The sequence below is a fragment of the Diabrotica virgifera genome, chromosome 2, assembly GCF_917563875.1.
Source record: "Diabrotica virgifera virgifera chromosome 2, PGI_DIABVI_V3a".
Taxonomy (NCBI): domain Eukaryota; kingdom Metazoa; phylum Arthropoda; class Insecta; order Coleoptera; family Chrysomelidae; genus Diabrotica; species Diabrotica virgifera.
The window spans coordinates 250,211,576-250,235,147 of record NC_065444.1 but is presented as its reverse complement, the minus strand read 5'-3'; the positions used below and the strand labels follow the sequence as shown (position 1 = coordinate 250,235,147).

General features: G+C 33.6%; 1 protein-coding gene across 1 annotated transcript in view; it reads left to right on the top strand.

Annotated features, from left to right (window-relative positions):
- Positions 1-23,572, top strand: part of LOC114334869 (lachesin-like) — a 352,894-nt gene that overhangs the window by 171,373 nt on the left and 157,949 nt on the right. The window contains exon 3 of the mRNA XM_050643143.1: positions 161-289. Coding sequence (XP_050499100.1) covers positions 161-289 — 129 coding nt within the window. The remainder of the gene's footprint in view (positions 1-160; positions 290-23,572) is intronic.

Below are 23,572 nucleotides of genomic sequence, written 5' to 3'. Positions count from 1 at the left end.
CAATGTTTAGTTTAAAAGTGCAATTTGCACAACGATCTCAAACAAACCCCCGTTATCATTCGTCCGTTTGCAAATCGTGTACACATTTTACGACATTTCAAGTCGACAATTGAGCGTCGGTTTCGCCACTAAAACACTAAAAGCCATCTTTATGTTTCAGTATCGTCCTACCAAGGCGAAGTGTTGAAATTGTGGAAGATATCCCGGACAGAAATGGGAGCCTACATGTGCATCGCATCGAACGGGGTGCCTCCGACTGTTAGCAAAAGGATTATGGTCAATGTTCATTGTAAGTGGCCATTTTGTTTAACCCTTTAATCGCCCGCATGTTCCTTTTTCGTAGCCGCGTTTCCCGTTGTCTGCGCTTTACGACACGGTCTTTTTATCTGTAAGTTGCGATAAGTTTAAAAGACGGATTTCTTTAAGCTGATGATTGTAAAAAAAATAAAAAAAAAAACATTTATTTTAAGGAAATCTGGTCTTTAAATTATTATTTAAAGTTTTTTTATATGTCGCCATATAATAATTGGCAATTTGGTATCCAACTTTTGTAAATCATATAAAATAATAGCAAAACAGTTATTGGCGGTCAGAAAATGTTTGACAAATAATTATTTTTTTATATATTATGCTCAACAGGCCTTAGAGGCCTAGGGTTAAAATATTTAAATTTTAGTTTAGTCCTATAAATTTTATTTAATTACACTTCAGTCATTTTATACACTCCTTCACCAGCTCTCTCCATCTCCTTCTGTACAATGCTAGTTCTTTCCATCTCTCAATGTTACTTTTCTTCTGGTCTTCGTACACACTGTCTTTCCATCTTTTTCTTGACCTGCCTTTCCTTCTCTTTTGGATTGGTCTTCGTGAGAGTAACATTTTTGGCATTATTTTACTTCCCATTCTCTCGTTGTGCCATAAATATCGTATTCTCTGTGCATTGATAGTAATCGTGATCGTTTCTTTATATAGTTCTTCCACATCTTTATTGGTTGTTCTTCTCCACTGACCTTCTATTTTCACACATCCATATATTGCTCTTTATATTTTTCTCTCCCATCATTCTAAAATATGGAGTCTTTGACTTTTTCATCACCCATGTTTCGCATGCGTATGTTACTGTAGGTCTGGTAACAGTGTTATAAATTCTGATTTTTGTTTTTCTTGATACGTGTTTGGATTTCATTAATGTGCGTATTCTTGCCTTTATCTCCCCTTCCCAATGACCATATTCATCTATTTTTGCTCTGAGCTAATTAATTTCTTTGGCTCTTTTTCTTTTTGGCCATCTATTTGTACTATGATGTTATTCTCTTTTTCTTTTTGAATCCTTCCCAGTATCATATACTTTGTCTTTTCTTCATTTATTTTAAGTCACAATTTTTTGGCTTCTGTAATTATGTTTTTTATTAACTTTTGTTGTTCTTTCTTGCTTGTTGCTAATAGTGTCAGATCATCTGCAAATGGTATGCATTGGAGGCCGCTTTTAAATATCGTTTCTTGCATGTTTATTCTGCTTTTCCTGATTAAGCACGCCGCGCACTGAATCGGCATAGAGCGATCGGCTCAGCTAAAAGCAAATGGCAGATTTTCCTATACATGGAAATAAATAAGCGACCACGCATTCTACTGTCGAACGTTCTTAGACGGTGCGTGGTGGCTTATTTATTTCCATGTATAGCAAAATCTGCTGATTGCTCTTAGCTGAGCCGATCTCTCTATGCCCTATGCCAATTCAGTGCGTGGCCTGCTTTATTCGTTCCAATGTCAGATTGAATGAAGTTGTTAATAGTGGGTCTCCTTGTCGTTATCCTTCTTCTATTTCAAATTGTTGGATGTATACCCTTTCCATGCTATTTCCTTTGTTGTGTTTTAAATCCTCATCTTTACCATTTTGACAATTTTATTTGGTATCCCCAAATCTTTTATCAGTTCGTACACCTGCTGTCTGTTTACTGTGCCGTAGCCCTGCTTAAAGTCGATGAACAAAGCATATATAGTACTGTTTTATGTTTGTAACAGGTAGTCTGTATTTCTTTTAAAGCAAATATTTGGTCCGTCGTTGATCTGTTGTTTCTAAAACCTGCGTGGTATTCTACCAATATTTTTTCCGAATATTGGTTTAGCCTTTTTCTTAAACTTTGTGTCAAGATTTTGTAAACTATTTCTAGTAGTACGTTGCCTCTATAATTTTCGCATAGCATTCTATCACCTTGTTTATGTATAGGGCATATCCTTTCTTTGGTCCACCCTTGTGCCATTTTTTCTACTTCCCATATTCTTTTTATCTTCTGCCGATTTTATCACTTCGGCCGATATTTCTGTTATTCCTGATCTTTTGTTATTTTTCAGCCTCTTTATTTTCTTCTACATTTCTTGTTAGGTGGTTATTTCTTTTTCTGGGCTCTGGGAGCCTACATGTGCATCGCATCGAACGGGGTGCCTCCAACTGTTAGCAAAAGGACTATGGTCAATGTTCATTGTAAGTGGCCATTTTGTTTAACCCTTTAATCGCCCGCATGTTCCTTTTTCGTAGCCGCGTTTCCCGCTGTCTGCGCTTTACGACACGGTTTTTATCTGTAAGTTGCGATAAGTTTAAAAGACGGATTTCTTTAAGCTGATGATTGTAAAAAAAATTAAAAAACAAGCTGAAAATGCGAGCATTGTCATAACGAAAACTTTTTATATTTACGTATTTTAATTCATAATATGGAAAATTTCTCTTATGAAAAGTAGTTTAGAATTAATAATTATGTTTTAATGTGCAATTATATCATTCTAATTTAAATGTTATGAACTATAAAGGTAGTTTACTCTTGATCGAAATTCATATTTTTTATATACCCCGTATAAAATTAATAAAATTTTATACAAGGTGTCCCAAAAGTAGAGGAACGGTCGAATATTTCGCGAACTGAACATCGGATCGAAAAACTGAAAAATATGTGTTCAATCATTTTCAAAAATCTATCCAATGACACCAAACACCAACCTCCACTACACCCCCTGGAGGTGGGGTGGGGGTAACTTTAAAATCTCAAATGGAAACCCCTAGATTTTCTTGCAGATTTGGATTCGTTACGTAAAAGTAAGTAACTTTTATTCAAGACATTTTTTCGAACTGTGGATAGATGGCGCTATAATTGGGAAAAACGATTTATCCTGATACCATGGGTAAATTATATAAACGGTCTAATATTTCGAGAAATACACTTCCAAATGAGAAACCAAACAATTTTTTTTAATACTTTTCGAAAACCTATCGTATAACACTAAACATGACCCTCCAACCCACCCCCCTGGAGGTGGGGTGGGGGGTGACTTTAAAATATTAAATAGCAACCCCCCTATTTATTACAGATTCGGATTTGTCATGAAAAACTAAGCAATATTTATTCGAAACATTTTTTAGATTTGTTGAAAGATGGCGCTTTAATTGGAAAAATACGATTTATTAGCGCCATCTATCAGCATTTTAAAAAAATGTTTCGAATAAATGTTGCTTAATTTTTCATGACGAATTCGAATCTGCAATAAAAAGTGCGTGTTGCTATTTAAGATTTTAAAGTTACCCCCCACCCCACCTCCAGGGGATGGGTTGCAGGGTCATGTTTAGTTTAGTGTTTATCGATGTTTTCGAAAAATATTAAAAACCTGTTTTTTGGTTTCTTATTTGGAAGTGTATTTCTCGAGATATTAGACCGTTTCTATAATTTACCTAGGGTATCAGGATAAATCGTTTTTCTCAATTATAGCGCCATCTATCCACAGTTCGAAAAAATATCTTGCATAAAAGTTGCTTACTTTTACGTAAAGAATGCAAATCTGCAAGAAAAACTAGGGGTTTCCATTTAAGATTTTAAAGTTACCCCGCACCCCAACTCCAGGGGGTGTAGTGGGAGTTGGTGTTTGGTGTCATTGGATAGATTTTTGAAAATGATTGAACACGTATTTTTCAGTTTTTCCATCCGATGTTTAGTTCGCGAAATATTCGACCGTTCCCCTACTTTTGGGACACGGTTGCATCATAAATCTTAGAACAAGAGCTTTTTATGAAGAATAACTTTTATTTGTCAAATTAAAAATAAAAGAGTTATAAATGAAAATGTTCTTGGTATCCATAATTTGAGAAAAATCTTCAAATATTTTTTTTTTCATTAGAAGGATGTACACAGACACAATACTGGCTAGTGATTTTAGTCAATAATTTTGCCAATTCGACAAAAAAATAATTTCTAAATAGTTAATAATTATTACTAAATAAGTAGTAATTTTGCCAATTTCGGCAAAATTCTCAAAAAACAAAAAAATTACCTTCTACAATCACTAGCCAGTTGTGTCGAGTTTAGGGAACGATAGGTATACATAATATTTTAATTTTATAGCAAATGGAACAGTCCATTTATCATAAAGGGGAGGCCGTATTTATACTGGTATAAACCTTTTTAAAACTGTTAATAAATTATTGCTTTTAAAATATTTATACTCAAATTTTATTTTTGGACATCTTATTTATTTTATATAACAATTAAATTCACTATCAAATCTCATTGATGTTTTATTAATACTTAATTTAAAATTTAGTTTGACATTCACGAAGTGTCAAACTCAAATGTAAATAACCTATGCTTGGCAAATCGAGATTTTAAAAAAAGTAGCCTACTTCCTAATCAACCATTTGAGCTGACGTTTAGTGCGTCTGTAGGAGATAACCGGATTGTGACGTCACATTTTAGACTTTGAAGTCGATTATCTCGAAGACGGTTAGATATATCGAAATGCCGTTCAGATTTGGATTCAGAAGGCAAAACTACATAAGAATCCATCGATACACCTGCTCTAAGTATTGCAGGAGAACAACGCAATAACACACAAACTTTTGCAAATTTATAAACGAAAAGTTTTCGTTGAAAATATTTATTTTAAGGAAATCTGTTAAGCTAATATGTTAAAGAAAACAAATGATATGGTTTTTCTGTGAGATGTTATGTATGTGTATGCCAAATTTCATGTTAATCCAAGCGGTTCTTTAAAACTTACAGCAAAAACCGTGAGTTTAATTGATGTGTTTGTTAATATTTTTGTAATACGATCTCTCGGAATTCCTTCCTATTTGTTCTTACTTTGAAGGCATCTATCCACGTTGTTTTTTAAAAATCCTTCTTGTCTCTTCAACTACGTAAATATTTATTTTTGCTCTAACTATACGATGGTAACTACCAGTTATTACATTGTTTATTGATAAGCTTATAACATCTAAAACCACAGCCATCCAAATTATTTCAAATATAACATAATATAAAGCCATTGCTTTATATATTCAATTCGAGATATAGACAACTAATACATAATATGTATATATGAAAATGCAACTATGATGATGCAAATAGACGAAAATACAAATCCCATCCCCATTAATAGAGGCGTGAGACAAGGAGACGTAATATCGCCAAATTCAACCTAGCCCTAGAAGACGTCTTCAAAACGACAAATTGGTCAACCTATGGCATTAACGTTAATGGCAAGAAGCTAAACCACCTCAGATCCGGTGATGACATTGTGATTATAGCGAGCTCATTCGAGGAACTGCAAATTATGATGGAGGAACTCCCAATACGTCGGCCTGAAAATGAACATGAGATAAACAAAAATAATGACAAACATAGATGACCCCAGACGTATAACTATAAATGGCAGTGAGATAGAAAAAGTCCAGGAATATATCTACCTAGGCCAAATCCTGAAACTTGACAAAGAGAACCAAAGTGCGGAAATTACTAGGAGAGCAAGACCAGTATTGGCAGGATTTTGAAAACTTAGTTGGATACTTAAGAACCGCAAAATACCCCAATACTTGAGGAGCAAAGTGTTCAACCAGTGCATCCTTCCTATTGTAATAATGTGATGCCAGCGATGTGCCGGTCGGCCAAAAACAACCGTAGGAGCAGCCGTGTTGGAGCATAGCACCGCTGGGAGAAACAGAAGGAGTAGTGGCATCGAGAGCATATTTGAATAGTTTATTTCAGAAAGGGGTCAAGTCACAAGTATCTACTTTTGAGAAAATCAAGTTTACACACTGTTTACATTCAACAAACAATCACTTTATATAAAATAAAAATTCTACCTAACAACCTGGGGTATTTGTCAAAAAGCGATAATTTTTTAAAAATGTATCTTTTTAATTTGTTTAAGAAAAAAAAATTTATTTTTTGCACTCATTTTGTCAAGATTTGTCACTTGACCCCTTTCTGAAATAAACGATTCATTTAAGGCGAGCCAGGAGAATGAGAAAATTAGTCGTTGCTGGCGTGTTAAACTAGAAATGGCTCGACAGCTGTTGCTAGCGTGTTGAACTAGCTGGATGGGCAAAGATGCACCGTATCTTAAGGTGGAACTATGCCTAGGCAGACGCCACCGTGGTGAAGTCTTGCCATGACCGTTATCGCAGGAGGCGGTAGTAGCGAGGAACGAATGACTACGCGCCACATTGAAGTGAAATGCGGTATGTCCGGATCGGAATATAGGGCTACGTTGATTTAACGCAGTGAGGTTGTTATTGTATTATATCGTATTGTTTATCGTATCATTTTAATGTTGCTATTATGACTGTAATAAAGTTTGATATTGTTTCTCCTTTGCAGAAGACGGAATTATATTTTATTTTATTTATTTTAATCTGTATAATATAATTATCTTAAATATATTTACTTTATTTTTAACCTGTGTTTTACTAAGCTACCCGTCACACTATCATGACATATGGATGTCAAACCTGGACCCTAACCAAGGCAAACATGAATAAACTAGCCACAACAGAAAGAGCTATGGAAAGAGCAATGTTAGGTATACGACTGTCAGATAAAAAGAGGAACGACTGGGTAAGATCAAAAACAAAAGTCGAGGAGAGAACAACAAAAGTTGCCAAACTGAAATGGAGCTTCGCAGGCCACACTGCTAGACAAAAAGACCAACGTTGGAATGCAACAATACAACATTGGAGACCTTACCAAAGTAAACGACCGAGAGGAAGACCGCAGATGAGGTGGGTTGATGATATTAAAAGAGGAGCCGGAACAAATTGAAAATATGTTGCTCAGGATAGAGACCGGTGGAAGGAGTTGAGAGAGGCCTATGCCCAAACGTGGACGACAGAAGGCTAAGAATAAAGCCATTGCTAGACCTGTGGTAAGATTCGAGGGAGATAGAAAATATTTTTCTCTAAATCTGTTTTTTGGAATTTCGCGTTCATTAATTTAAATCTCCTATGACGAGTATTTCTTTCCTGTTATTTATATTTCTTAGAACTTGTAATAATATTATAAGTTTTTGAAAATAATCATTATTACTTCGCAGAGTTCGGAGCTGCTTTCTTCATTGTTCCGCCAACGAACTACGCGTAATTTATTTCTATTCATTGGAGAAGTCGACACTTTCTTTTTCTTTTATCAATTTAATGAGGGCATTCTTTAAAACTCTTGTTGGAACTGACTTATTATAAGAAGATTAAAATATACATCGGAAAGCTTTATATGGATTCCAAAAGAAGGAATCAAAAAATTTAAAAGCTCACAGTCTGCTACATCTTTTCGATCTAATTTTAATGCAAAATTTCTTAGAATGTGTGACACGCATGGGAATTCAACAAAGTATCGAAGTTTCTTTGTAAATATACCTTCTGAATAAAGTTTTTAGTCATTAAATTTTTAGTTAATTATCTGTACATGTTATGGAATTTTTCAGAAAGCATTAACATTTCGAATTTTGTTTAAAAAACGATAAAGAATTTTCTTTTTTTAAATTCGGATGCTGATGCATTACCAGTAAAATATTGCTAAAATCCTTTAAATAAGTATAGTATGGTGTAACTAGACCCAAACCCAGACATCCAAAGTGAAAGTTATCCTCCAACACCAAATTGTTCTATATGGTCCACATAATGTTCAGAAAATAGTCACACCATTTTGATCGTCGAGTTTGGGGGGGGGGGGGAGAGAGAAAGCGGTAAGTTCGTAGTTTTTTAAGCGTCAATATTTCTAAAACTATGCAGTTTAGCATGAACAAACTTCTATACAAAAATATTCTTCATAAAATTTGAAATAAAAAAGGCCCTATGCATAATCCTTTTAAATGAACGGTTACGGAGATAGTATATTATAATTGGCCCAAAAGAAAGGCCTAACCAAGACATCCAAAGTAAAAGTTTTCCTCCAACACAAAATTGTTCTATATATGGTCCACATATTGTTCAGTAAAAAGTTACACCAATTTGAGCGTCCGGTTTGGGAGGAGATGGGGGAGAAGTCGGTAAATTAATAGTTGTTTTAGGTTTTTCGTCAATATTTCTAAAACTATGCTTTAGCGTAAATTATGTTCTATACTCAAATTTTCTACATACAATTTAAAACAAAAAAGGTCCAATAAGTAATTGTTACAAAATCAACGATTCCAGAGTTACGGAGGGTGAAAAGTGGAGGTTTTCGATACTTTATATATTTTCTGGGCAATTTATAATATTATTACTGATGAAAGAAATTTTTTTGTAAATAAAATTTGCTATTTCAGTGGCCGATGGTATGTTAGTGATAAGCCTTTGAAGAAACGTCAACCTCACCACCCAAAATCATTATCAATTGTCCACATAACATAAAAAGTATCGAAAACCTCCACTTTTCCCACTCCGTAACTCTGGAACCGTTAATTTTATAACAATTATGTATACAACCTTTTTTGTTTTAAATTTTACTTAGAACATTTTTGAATAGAACATTGTTTACGCTAAAGAATAGTTTTAGAACTATTGACGAAAAAAAAAGTATTAAAAAAATACTAATTTACCGACTTCTATCCCATCTCTCCCCCCCCCCCCCAAAAAAACGCTGAAAATGATGTAACTTTTTACTGAACAATATGTGGACCATATAGAACAATTTGGTGTTGGAGGAAAACTTTTACTTTGGATGTCTGGGTTAGGCGTTTTTTTGGACCAATTACACTATTCTACCTCCGTAACTTTGGAACCGTTCATTTTAAAAGGATTATGCATCATCATCATCATCTTCATCATCCAACCAATTCACGTCCACTGCTGGACATAGGTCTCCCCCAATTGTTTCCACACTTCACGGTTTTGTGCTGATTTTTGCCAGTTTTTACTAATCCGCCTGATATCATCTGTCCATCGTGTAGGCGGCCTTCCTCTACTTCGTTTATCTTCTCTTGGTCTCCACTCCATCAGCTTTCGTGCCCATCTTGAATCTTTCAGCCTGGCGACGTGTCCTGCCCAGTTCCATTTGAGCCTGGTGATACGTTCTACAACATCTGCGATACCGGTTGTTTGTCTGAGATCTTCATTTCTTATTTTATCCCGTAGAGTTACGCCCAGCATGGATCTTTCCATGCGCCTTTGAGCAACCCGCATTTTCGACGCTGTTGCCTTGGTTAGAGTCCGTGTCTCTTCTCCATATGTCATTACCGGTAGCACACATTGGTCAAACACTTGTTTTTTTAAACCGATCGGTATACTGCTCCTAAATATGTCTCTCAGAGCTCCGTAGGCTGCCGAAGCAAGAGTTAATCTTCTTTTTATTTCGCATGTTTGGTTATCTCCGCCAATTCTAATTTCATGACCCAAGTAAATGTACTTTTCCACTAGTTCTACTTCTTGTTCGCGTATAATCAGCTGCCCGCTAGGAATCAGATTAGTCATAAATTTAGTTTTAGAAAAGTTCATTTTCAGGCCTATTTTCCAGCAGATAGCGTCTAACTCATTTAGCATTTTCTTTACTTCTCCTAGGTCATCAGTTATAAGGACTATGTCATCTGCAAAACGAAGATGATTTAACTTTTCTCCATCTATTTTGATCCCTTTATTGTCCCAGTTGAGCATCTTAAAGGCATATTCCAGAACAGTTATGAATAGTTTTGGCGAGAGTGTGTCGCCTTGTCTTACGCCGCGTTCTATGCTTATTTGTTTGGTTTTATCATGTAACTTAACACTCATTGTTGCCTCTTTATAAATATTATAGATGAGTGTACTGTAACGGTAGTCAATGCGGCATTCATTTAGAGCTTCTAAAATGCTATCCAGCTCTATCGTGTCAAAGGCTTTATGAATATCCACGAATGCTAGGACAAGGGGTTTATTATATTCTATTGACTTCTCAATTAGTAACTTGACTGCCTGCAGATGGTCGTTTGTCCCAAAGTTTGATAGAAATCCAGCTTGTTCTTTTGGCTGGTAAAAATCTAGCTTCTTTTCTACTCTTGATGTCACTACTTTTGTAAAGAGTTTGTATAAGTGGTTTAGCAGGCTAATGGGTCTATAATGTTCTAAGTCTGTCTTATCTCCCTTCTTATGCAAAAGTATTGTTACTGCGTTTTTCCATTTTTCAGGTATCGACTTTTGATGAAGGCATAAGTTGAAGAGATTTTTTATTTTACCTATAAGAATGTGGCCTCCGTTTTTAATGGACTCTATTACGACTCCATCTTCACCTGGTGCTTTTCCATTTTTCATTTTTCTCAGTGCTTGATGGATTTCGCTAGTGGTTATCTCTGGTAGTATTTCGGAGCCTTGGTTTATTATTTTCTTTGAAACCGCTTCCCTCAGATTATTTTGATTCAGTCTTTGACTCCTATATAGTTCCAAATAAAATTCTTCTACGATATTTAGTAAATCTTCTCTGTTTGATGTTATTTCGCTGTTTTTATTTTTTAATTTATGTATTTCGCATTCCGTTGGTCAATTTCCTTCGTAAAACTTTCAAACTTTTATTTTCTTCTATGGTTTTCTGGATGCTTTGAGTATTATACTTCCTTAGATCTTTTCTGATTTCCTTTGACACTTTCTTGTTGATGTCTCTTAACGCACTTTTTTCAGTATTTTCGCTTCCTCTCATTTTACTTCGCGTTTTGATTAGTTCTCTAGTTTCTGGGCTTATTTTTTCATCTCTCTTCTTTTTTGGGCAGTTTTTTCGTTGACTTTCTTCAATGGCTCTAATTATGTTAGGATTATGCATAGGACCTTTTTTATTTTAAATTTAATGTAGAACATTTTTTATAGAAGGTAGTTCATGCTAAACCGCATAGTTTTAGAAATATTGACGAAAAACCTAAAAAACTACGAATTTACCGATTTCTCCCCCTCACCTCCCAAACCCGACGCTCAAAATGGTGTGACTTTTTTCTGAACATTATGTGGACCATATAGAACAATTTGGTGTTGGAGGATAACTTTCACTTTGGATGACTGGGTTATGCCATTATTTGGATCAATTTTATCATACTTAGTATATGTTGTTAAAATCCCGAAGGCGCTACATCAAAGAACGTTCTCGAAATAACGATTCCATCATCAGTGCTTTTTACGTAAAATAAGTATAACCTTTTTAAAACAGTTTTATATACTTCACGTGATCTTTGTCTCTTTGTCTGGGAAAATTTTTGTAATAGAATTAAAACATACTTGCCGACTAGGTAGAGATCTGAAATTTTGAGTATAGCTCAAAACTCGATGACAATGCAATATTACACAGCTTTTACATGGATGCATTGAGTTTTATTATTCCAAAGAGTCATAGTCATTTTGTTACTGTTGCACGAGAACCTACATGCCAAGAGTATTATTTATATCTTCTTACCTAACATGCAACATGATCTAGTGGCTAGGATACCTGGCTTTCGATTCCCGTTATCGGAATTCCTTTTTGTTTTTAAAAGTGACGGTTTGATTTAAAAAATAATTATTTTTATAATACTTTTTTGTATTGTGTCTATAAATAATAAATCGTGGGTGGTATTGTAATGATATGATGCCGTAGCGGGCGATGAGCCGGTCGACTAGAGACCACCGTAGAAGTATCCGTGTTGACGCATCCCCTCTTCATAACAGTGCTGGGAAAAACCGAAGGAGAGGTGGCATCGAGGGCATATTTAAGACGAGCCAGGAGAATCATAAAATCAGTTGTTGCTAACGTATTGAATTAGCAATGGCTCGAAAGCAGAGCTGCACCGGATTTAAGGTGTTACTATGCGTAGGTAGACGCCACAGTATTAACGTGGCGTTCCACGAAACCGTTTGTCGCAGTGAGCGGTAGTAACGATGGACGGGTGACTGTGTGTCGCTGTTGAATGTTATCGCATTGAATTGAAATGCGATGTCTGGGTCTGAATGTGTGGATATGTTGATTCTGGGTAGCGAGATAGTTATTGTATACCGTGTGTCCAGAAATTCTACCGACAAACGAAGACAAAAGATTCCTCAGATAATTTAAAAATATTTTAACCCCACCTAGTCCGAAAATGCTTGCTAAGGGAGCTAGAGCTCTTTGAATATGGCGTCTTGTAATTAGTTTTTTTTTAAATAACTTCAGAATGCTTTTATCGAGTAAAACAAAAATTCGCACACATATTTATCTTCCAGAGGTAAATCGATTCCATGCATTGCGAATTTATAGTACCGGTCATAGGCGTCCGTTTTGGGTAGGGTAATAGTTATTTAATCGCATAACTTTTTTATCTACAACTTTTAAGCATTTTTGACTCTAGATTATTAAATTGTGATGTATTCTACAACTAAAAGGTAGTCTTGATTTAAGTCGATAGGATACACCGTTTTGTAGAAAAATCGATTTGAAAATTTTTCTTTTTTTGAATTTAAAGAAAAATTTCAAAGGAAAACTATTTAGAAATCCGAAAACTGGTACGTTTATTTATATTTCAGATATGAACAGATTTCATTAATTGCGAATTTCTAGTACGGGTCATATGCGTCCGTTTTGGGTAGGTCAAAAGTTATTTTATCGCATAACATTTTTGTCTTTAATTTTTAAGCATTTTTGACTCTAGATTATTAAGTTATGAGGTATTCCAGTACTAAAAGTTACTCTCGCTTTAAAAAACGAATTAATCTCGCTTTAAGTTGGTTTTTGTTTGAAAATTTTTTTCAAATTCAAAAAACGAAAAATTTTCAAATCGGTTTCTCACAATTTAAAAATCCAGTGTCAAAAATGCTTAAATGTTAAAGACAAAAAGTTATGTGATAAAATAACCGTTGCCCTACCCAAATCGGACGCCTATGATCGATACTAGAAACTCACAATGGATGGAATTGCTTTATCTCTAGAAGATAAATATACATACCGATTTTCGTTTTTCTAAATTGAAGCGTTCTGGAGGTATTTAAGAAAAACTAATTAAAAGACGCCATTTTCAAAGAGCTCTAGCTCCCTTAGGAAGCATTTTCGGACTAGATGAATTGAGCTAAATTGTCTTAAAATTATCTGAAGAATCTCCTGTCTTCGTTTGTCGGTAGAGTTTCTGGACACCCTGTATATATTGTGTGGTGTATTTTATCGTTTTAATCATGATACTATAAATAAAGTTATGTTATTTATAGTATCATGGTTTTAATATTTCTATTATGTTCGAATGACAATAATAAGTATAATGTTATTTTTTCTTTGCAGAAGGCAGAATTATATTTTATTTTTATTTATTTTAATCTATATATAATTATCTTGAATATATTTACTTTGTTTTTAAACTGTGTTTTACTAGTCTGTCGTCCTGAAAGTCTGTTTTTTTATTAAAGTGTAATTATTAATGAAAGCAAACGTAAGGTTAAATTTTGACTAAGGTTAAATATATGCAAGATGGTTATACTTACAGGTTAAAGGGAATCCTTGAGCCACCAAAATATGTTGGTGAAAACCCTTTAGAGTAAGAATAGAACAAGTGGGTCGAGGTGGATGTGTAGGTCGCGGTGGATGCCACTAGTTGAGTCGCGGTCGATGTCGACAGCACATAGCAAGGAGGTCACCTGCGCTGTTAGTCGAGCTATAACCACTATCAAGTGAAGTAGTTTAATGAAATTTTAATAACAAAAAGACTGTGCTTTTGCGATGGTGTGTCAGTCAAGTGATGATAGTGATGAAATGTCAGCTGTAAATAATCAGATCCTCCTTACTCTGGGCTAATTAGCAAAATACAAGGAAAAGTTATTTACCAGCAATTTTATTGCAGGAATCGAATCTTATGATTGTATATATTAGTAATATGCAAAGTCCGCAGATAGTGTGCTACTTTTTTTATAAATAAAATGGCGCCCGAAAATCGTGTTTTTTTCAATTTTTGCTCTATAACTCCAAAGATTTTAAATTTACACCAAAACCACTCAAATAAAAATTCACCGCAATTAAATTCTGCATAGAGACGTGTTTTTCCCGATTCACTTCGTCAACAACTTTCCCCGGAAAAAGCGGCTTATTCCAAAAAATCTTTAATTTTCAAATAAAATTTTAGATAAGTAACTGTTAATCGATAATTAAATAACTTGGTAATGTAAAAGCCCTTTTCGTATAGACTATAATTCCAGAAGCCGATAGAAATTGATTGAACAGTTTAGCAACAATTGAATTGTTAATTAAAAATTTACGGTCGCTATAATAACGACAATAATAACGACGCATAAAAATAACTATAATTTTTTCATAAAAAGACACACCTATCTAATATACTTTACAGAATTGAAATTGGACTATTTAAGCGGCTTCAGGAATATTTTAAAATTATAAACAATTTTTGGCTTATAAACAAATAGAATATCTCTGGAAACATTAAACTAAATGAAATTATGAAAACGGTATTCGAAAAACAGCGGCAGGACGCTTCTTCTAAAATAAAAATCGTTTAAATATAACGAGTCGTTCCTGAGATACAACCGGTCAAAATTGACCGGAATTTACGGCAAAGATATAAACAATAGGATCATAATTTTCAAACCATCACCTTTTTATTTTTGTCCTCTTTCTCCACACCAATTTTCATATTCTTAAAATGCTCATAACATATATTATTATAATAAAAACTATCGATAACACGTGTGAAAATTGCCAAAAATAGCAAAATTCCAATCAAAAATTAGGTTGGAGAAAATGTAACCCTCAAAGTTCAAAATCGGTATACGTTAAAAAATGCATTTTCTCGGCTTCCCATGGAGCAATTTCCTTCATTCTTTTTTTGTTCCTTAATAACTCCCTATAATTAAATATAAAGGAGTAGAGCCATCGAACTAACGCGTTATTAAATGTCAAACTTGGTTTTGTTTTGTTATAATAGATTAATTTATTTATAAGAACAGAAAACTACATATTTTTTCCAGTTATAGGCTTTTTTTTTAGATAAACTTACTACAAGTGTACCTTTTAAGGTTAAAAACATAAATATACTCATTTGAAAGTTGTATAATTATTTAAACAATTTTTATTTAAACAAATTAAAATTTTGTGTTATAATAAATAAATTAATTTATTATAACAAAACAAAAGCAAGTTTGACATTTAATAACGCATTAGTTCGATGGCTCTACTCGAGTTAATTGGGAACAAAAAAAATGAAGGAAATTGCTCCATGGGAAGCCGAGAAAATGCATTTTTTTAACGTATACCGATTTTGAACTTTGAGGGTTACATTTTCTCCAACCTAATTTTTGATTGGAATTTTGCTATTTTTGGCAATTTTCACATGTATTATCGACAGTTTTTATTATAATAATATATGTTATGAGTATTTTAAGGATATGAAAATTGGTGTGGAGAAAGAGGATAAAAATAAAAAGGTAATGGTTTGAAAATTATGATCCTATTGTTTATATCTTTGTCGTAAATTCCGGTCAACTTTGACCAGTTGTATCTCAGGAACTACTCATCGTAATGAAACGTTTTTTCTTTTAAAAGAAGCGCCCTGCCGCTGTTTTTCGAATACTGTTTTTATAATTTAATTTAGTTTAATATTTCCCGAGATATTCTATTTGTTTATAAGCCAAAAAATTCTTTATAATTTTAAAATATTCCTGAGGCCGCTTAAATTATCCAATTTCAATTCTGTAAAGTACATTAGATGATATAGTGTCTTTGTATGAAAAAATCATAGCTATTCTTATGCATCATAATTATTGTCGTTATTATAGCGACCGTAAATTTTTAATTAACAATTCAATTGTTGCTAAACTGTTCATTAAATTTCCATCGACTTCTGGAATTATAATCTATATGAAAGAAGCTTTTACATTACCTAGTTATTTAGTTATTTATTAACAATTACTTAACTAAAAGTTTAGTTGAAAATTAAAGATTTTGTTGGAAAAACCCGCTTTTTCCGGGGAAAGTTTTCGTCGAAGTAAATCGAAAAAAACACGTCTCTATGCAGAATTTAATTTCGGTGAATTTTATTTGAGTGTTTTTGGTGTAAAGTTAAAATCTTTGGAGTTATAAAGCAAAAATTGAAAAAACACGATTTTCGGGCGCCATTTTGTTTATAAAAAAAGTAGCACACTATCTGCGCACTTTGCATACCTATATTATTAATATATACAATCATTAGATTCGATTCCAGCAATAAAATTGCTGGTAAATAACTTTTCCCAAAAATGGCCTATTCTCCGATAATCAGCCCAGACTACCTTCATATTTCAAAAATTTACTGAATTTAATTACTTTAGAAATTAAAAAATAAACTGAATACAAAACAGGGATTATATGAAAGGTATCAACTACTCAGATAGCGCAGGTAATGACAACTTGGCTTCGAACGGACCAATCACAGGAAAGCATCCTTGTTGGCCGCGCAGTAGACATCCATGTAAAACAAACTCATTTTATTTTCAAAAGCATCGATGTAAACCTCCTGAATGGCATCGCGCTAAACCTCCACCGCGACTTACCTGCTCTGTTCTCCTCCTTCACTACAATGTGTTTGTTTTACATGGATGTCGACATCGACCGCGACCTACACCTCCACCTCCACCGAGACCCACTTGTTCTGTTCTTACCCTTAGATTTTACATATATAGTGATAAAAATTTTACATGGTTATATTAAAATTAAGGTGATGTTTAAAATATTCCTGGATTTACCATCAGGCACCACAGATCTCTGGGTCCTTTGGGTTACTTTGTTCGTAGAATGTATCCTTGCATAACGGACATAACAACTAAATTAAATGGCATTTTGAAGGATGTCAGAACTAAACTGTCAATGTACCATGAAATACAGTGCACAGGTTCTAAAGGTTTCGGTGGGAAATGGCGTCTATGCGCAGTATTTTGGTCGGTGTATGAGAGAGAAAGTATTCGAAATGACTAAATAACGTATGATATAAAGTATTAAATATCCTCCTACCCCTCCACTGAAACCCGTATGTTTCCGATAGAATTTGTCACTGTTTCAAATAACTTCCTGCGTTGCCAGACGGATTGCCAATGGGACCTTTGTTCCTATTTTTGGAATGGGTTTTACTAAACTTTTTACCAAACAAAAATTTCTAGAGCGAAATGTTCTTCTTCTTCTTTTTATATAGACATGACTCTGTTTTTTCAATGTGCCTCTAGTAAGTTGTCGTTCCATAGTTTTTGTGGTCTTCCCACTAATCGTCTTGCTATTGGGAAACCGTCTCGAACAGCGAAATGTTGAAATAATTAATCTTCAAGATATTACAAAATTTGTCGACGTTCTTCTTCTCAGGTTGCCTGTCCGTTCCGAATGTTGGCGATCATTCTGGCTATGATGATTTTGTTGGTTGCTATACGGAATAATTGTGTTGAGCTCTTTTTATACCATGCTCTCAGGTTAACAAACCAGGATATTCTTCTTCGTCCTAAGGCCCTTTTTCGTTTAATTTTACCTTGCAAAATGCATTGGAGTAGCTCGTATCGGTCTTGATTTATCATTATATGTCCAAGTACTGCAGCTCACAGCCCTTAACGACATTGAGCAAATCTACGGTTGTGTTCATTCTCCGTATCTATCACTTCTTCATTGGTGACTTTGTCTGTCCATGGTATATTCAGGATCCTTCTGTACCACCACAAACCAAAAGCCTGAAGTTTTGATAGAGTTTCCGCCTTCAACGTTCACGTTTCTACTCCGTATAGAACCACTGAGTACACATAACATTTAAGTTACTTCGACATTATTGTGGACATGAATAACATGTATCTAAGAATTGGGTTGACGCAAAATATTCACCATTTAAATAATAAATTGAAAGAGGATTTTTTAGAAGAAAGATGCAGGCGTGTCTTGATCACAGCTTGTATTGTATAAAATTAAAGAAGGAATGATTTTGCAGATCCAGTCACAGGCAAGATACACCTAAATAAAAGTAGCTTAACAATTTGTTGTCAAAGTATTTTACCACTAATGTCAAAGTTGCCCCAAATTGGTAGTCCTCAATACCTATAAACGATGCAGAAGATCAATGATGAATTTTATTTTTAAGTGGGTAAAATAAAACATTTTCACGGTAATCCTCGATTTACGAGTTTGAGTATTTTTATTGTCTGTGTTCACTTTACCTCATTCAAATGCAAGTTGTGAAAGACAGTTTTCAAAAGTAAATTTAATATAGACGAAGTGCAGGAACCTCTTGGTATAGTTGTTCCATTTTAAATTTGCCCATGCGTCACGATTCATTTTCAAACAAATTAAGTCAAAACATAAAGTGAAATGTACGTCGATGTTTATATACATTATGTATATACATGGTTTATACTGTATACTATATACTATACACATCGAGGTACGTTTCAATTTATGTTTTGATTTAATTTGTTTAAAAATGAATCATGACGCATGGGTAAAGATAAAATGGAACAACTATAACAGATAGTTTAGATGGCATTAGGCATCCATCCCAATCAGGTTATCTTAAAAGAAGTTGTGTCAGTTTTACACCGTCAGAAATACAGGTTATACCTACGAAAACAACAAATTTATACAATAAAGAAGATGATGATGAACTGCAAGGAGTTGAGTTCACGTTAACTAAATAGTGAATATTTTTTACTTAAGTTTTTTTTTTAAATAATGTGTCATTTTATTATATTCGTTTACAAAAAATTCTTACAGAAACATATAGTCCTGTCGCCAGTGGGGTTACAACGGCCTCCTTTATTCAGATGGACTTACCCAAGTTTTTTAATGTATTGTGACCCGTAGAACACGAATTTTTTGGGAAGCAGTTGATCCGGATGTCGATAAGATTGTTATAAACAAAGAATTTGAGGAATTACATAACAGCAATTTCTCGCAAAACAAAATATTTTTTGTATTTTTTGGGCCATTCTAAGCAAAAAATGTTTTTTCGTAGGATGCATCGTTTTCGAGATAAACGCGGTTGAACTTTCAAAAAATCGAAAAATTGCAATTTTTGAACCCGCATAACTTTTGATTAAAAAATAAAATAGCAATTCTGCTTACCACATTTGAAAATTCAAGTCAAATTATATCGGTTTTGATTATTTGCATCGCTAAAAATTAATTTTTTTATTTTTGATCAAAGCTATAAACACATGGTGCTTGAGTGATATTATTAATGATCTCTCATTTAAAATCGAACGAGTAGGTAGAGTACATTCAAGTGCAAGCGAGGCAGTTTCTACGTAACATGCATTAAAACGCATGTATTGGGCACGGGAAACACTATGTGTTTATAGCTTTGTTTAAAAATAAAAAAATAAATTTTTAGCAATGCAAATAATCAAAACCGATATAATTTGACTTGAACTTTCAAATCCAGTATGCAAAATTGCTTTTTTATTTTTAATCAAAAGTTATTCGGGTTCAAAAATTGCAATTTTTCGATTTTTTAAAAGTTCAACCGCGTTTATCTCGAAAACTGTACATCCCACGAAAAAACTTGTAAGAACATTTTTTGTTTAGAATATCCTAAACAATACAAAAAAATGTTTTGTTTTGCGAGAGAACGCTGCTATGTAATTCCTCAAGTTCTTTGTTTATAACAATCTTATCGACATCCGGATCAACTGTTACCCAAAAAATTCGTGTTTTACGGGTCAAAATACATAAAAAATCTTGGGTAAGTCCATCTGAATAAAGAAGGCCGTTATACCCCTTCCCCCTCCCCCCCATGACTAATACCTACAAAACAAACTGGTTTGGTGGCCCGGCCTTCCCATATATTCTTCTATATTGTTTTAAAGACGTGTCACTTTGTTACTGCCATTTAAAGTCCATACTTACGTTATATTCTTTCCTATACGCTATGAGCTCGTAGGTAGAGGGGATAATTAAAAATTCGCGAGCGCCAGTAGTGACAAGTCTGTAAGCTTTTACTGGAAATTTGACATAAATGTCAAAGTGATTAATTTAAAACATTGAAATTAAAAACATTAATAGGAAATAATATTAGTTGGTCAAAGCTGTGGTGTATATTTTTACCTTAAATATACTTACGTTTTAAATACTGAATTTAAGTTTTTTTTTTAATATTTCGTAATATGTAATTATAATCTAAGCGCCATCTACACGATCATTGTGAAAGTATCCGAAGTAAAAAATTAACCCTTAAGTACTAACATCTTAAATCAATGGCGTAAACATTAACTAACCGCCTGACAGACGGGTTTAACATTTTAGTGGTAATTTTTGTTTTTGTTAAATATTTTAATGCAAAAAAATATCTCGATGACTTACTGAAAGTATTGATTATCTAAAAAACACAGTAATTAATCTAGTTTTTCTGTATTTATTAAAATAAAAAACATTATAACAAGAAGGGAAGGATTGTTTGTGCACCCTTTTACTCATGAAAAAAAGTGTAATAAAAATTAAACAAATTAAAGAATCTTAATAAAAATTTATAATCGAGTTAAACAAAGAGTAAAAAAAATGAAAATAAAAAGGTTTGTAAAAAATGTTAAAACAAAAAACTGACAGGTACTATAGTTAGTACAGTGTAGCAATGGTAGTCAGTGGCAACATTTTCATCACAAAATTATTTAACTTCCTTATGTCGTATTCTACCTCATGAAACCATTTCAAAAGAGTGTCCTTAGGGTGTTTATTCCCTTATTTGATGTTTTTTTACGAACTGGAGCACATTATGTGTAATAACGAACTGGGCACAAACACTAACGCCCCGTCTATTAGACGGAAATCACACTTTGAGCCTAAATATCTTTCGAATAACAACCTGCAGCAAATTGCCGAATTCAATACTACTAAAGAACAACCCAACTTGAAAAGTCATAAATGGGCGACCTTTAAAATTTTCTAGGAGAACACTTTCGGCACTTTCGACAAGCGATGCCGTCTGAGAGACGGAGTGTTAGTACTTAAGGGTTAATATTTCATTAATAGAACGTTAAAATGATTAGCAAAATCTTTAAAAAATCGATTACAATTTAATTACTTTTTTGCGTTGTAAATATTAAGCGATAACAATTAAATAATAAATTTAAAAATTACCGGTGAAAGTTGCATTACTAATCCGCTAGGAGCAACACCAGCGAAGCTCAGAGCGTATACTGTATATTGTATGTAATTTTATTTACTCTGAGTTATTCTATGTGGACGATTATCATCGCAGAACGAAATTCATTACAGATAATATATATAAAATCATTGAAATTTATTTCAAAATTTCCCCTTTTAACTGTTTTTTCTTGTTTCCTTGTGTGTACCAAGCACTTAGCGTTAATTACACCCATTACGAGAGGTTAGCTCCTCCATTACCGTGACTAAAACTTATACATATGTATGTCTGGAATCGTCGTAAGAGCATTTAGAATATAAAGGCTATTAGAGAGACAGATTCTAAACCGAGGCAAATAAAATCCGTACGGATGAAATTGAATGTAGGAGATTAGGGGGTATTTACATCGAACGTTGACCATTTAAGCTGCTATCTGACCGTTCAGAGCACGTCTTAGAATATGAAGGGAGATTTCAGCTAACGCTTCAGTTAGCACTTTATGTATTTTAATAAGATTTTGTGTGTATTACTGATATAATATCGTAGTGTGATTTAAAATAGCGTTTATGCTTGGAACGAAATTATTCTAAAACTTCTATATGATATGAAGACCTCAGTTTACAATTGATAATATACTGGCAGACAGATCATTAACTAATGAAAGCAAAAATCAGGTTGAGAATAATCACAAAAACTTAAGACGAACGAAGCATGGGGATAGAAGAACATCGAGAAAATAGAAAATGATCTAGAATACCTAGTAGATCTGAACAATGATGTCGCATATTTCTGGCAATAAATAGAAATATCAATTACAGAGACGGCAGAACTCATAAAAGGAAAGAGAAAAAAGGAATATCCCAAGAGCAAACTGGATTTACCAAAGGTAGAGGTACTCAAGAATACCTTCTGAACATAAGATAAGTACTAGAACAATTTAGGGAATAGCAATATGCCAATAGACATTAATTTTATAGACACTCGCAAAACATTCCATAAGGTCAATGTGCAACACGTATTGCCAATATTAAAAGAGGCAGACGTACCACAACACTTAATTTCACTTACAACTAAATTATACGGACACACTACTGGAAGAGTTTTAAGTGATTGACACACTCTCAAACGAATTCCATCCAGAACAAGGTGTCAGACAAGTATGTGTACTATCTCGACAATTATTCAATATATAGGAATGGGGAGCATATTATGAGAAAAGTACTTAAACAGTGGGAACAGGATGGGTATCTCAACAAATGGCCGAAATCATCGAAACCTACGTCTTGCAGATGATACAGGCCTTTTTGCATATAGTCAATAAGAGTTTTGATTTTATACGACTTGTTAAAAACGAAAATCAAATGTGTGATCTGCAGTGAAGCATCTCAAAGTCAAAGATTACCTATAATAAACTTAAGTGCATAGAAATCGGCCCACTTAAAAATTTGGTCATTTTTGATATCTCACGTTTCCTAAACCTGTCGACCGATTTAAGTGATTTTTTGAACATGTTATAGCCTAATTCTTTAAAAATACCACTGGAATAATATTGTCGCTAAACAGGTAAATTTTCATGGTATACCGGGTGTACCAATCAAACTGTGTTTTTTTCTAAAAGTTCGCATCACCCTGTGGTATATTGTAGCATTTATAAAACACTGAAACCTCAGGTTTTCTTAACATTATGTTTTTTGATTCATTCGTTTATGTTGGGTAATAAAAAAGTTAGGTACTTTAACAACTAGACATGTTCTTCATCAATACACGGTGTTTTTCAATAAGTGCAACAACCTTTAAGGCGTAATTTTATATGAAACAATAATGACAGTTGGCTTTATAAACGTATGTCCGCAAATGTTTCGTATCCGAGATACGGGATGTTGAATTTTTTCTTACAAACTGACGATTTATTTATTGCTTTAAAACCAGTTGAGATATGCAAATGAAATTTGGCAGGTTTTAAGAAATAGTTTTTGCGGATTTTTTGATATAAAATTAGGAATTTTATATTCACTATTAGCGTGCATACGGGTAATATGATCTGTCATATTACACGTATGCGTGCTAATCGTGAATATTAAATTTTTCATTGTATGTCAAAAAATATGCAATAACTACGTCTTAAAACCCACCAAATTTCATTGGCCTATCTCAACCGGTTTTAAAGCAATAAAATAAATCGTCAGTTTGTAAGAAGAAATGCAACATCCCGTATCTCGAAAACGAAACATTTGCGAACATACGTTTATAAAGCCAACTGTCATTATTTTTTCATGCAGAATTATCCCTTAAAGTTTGT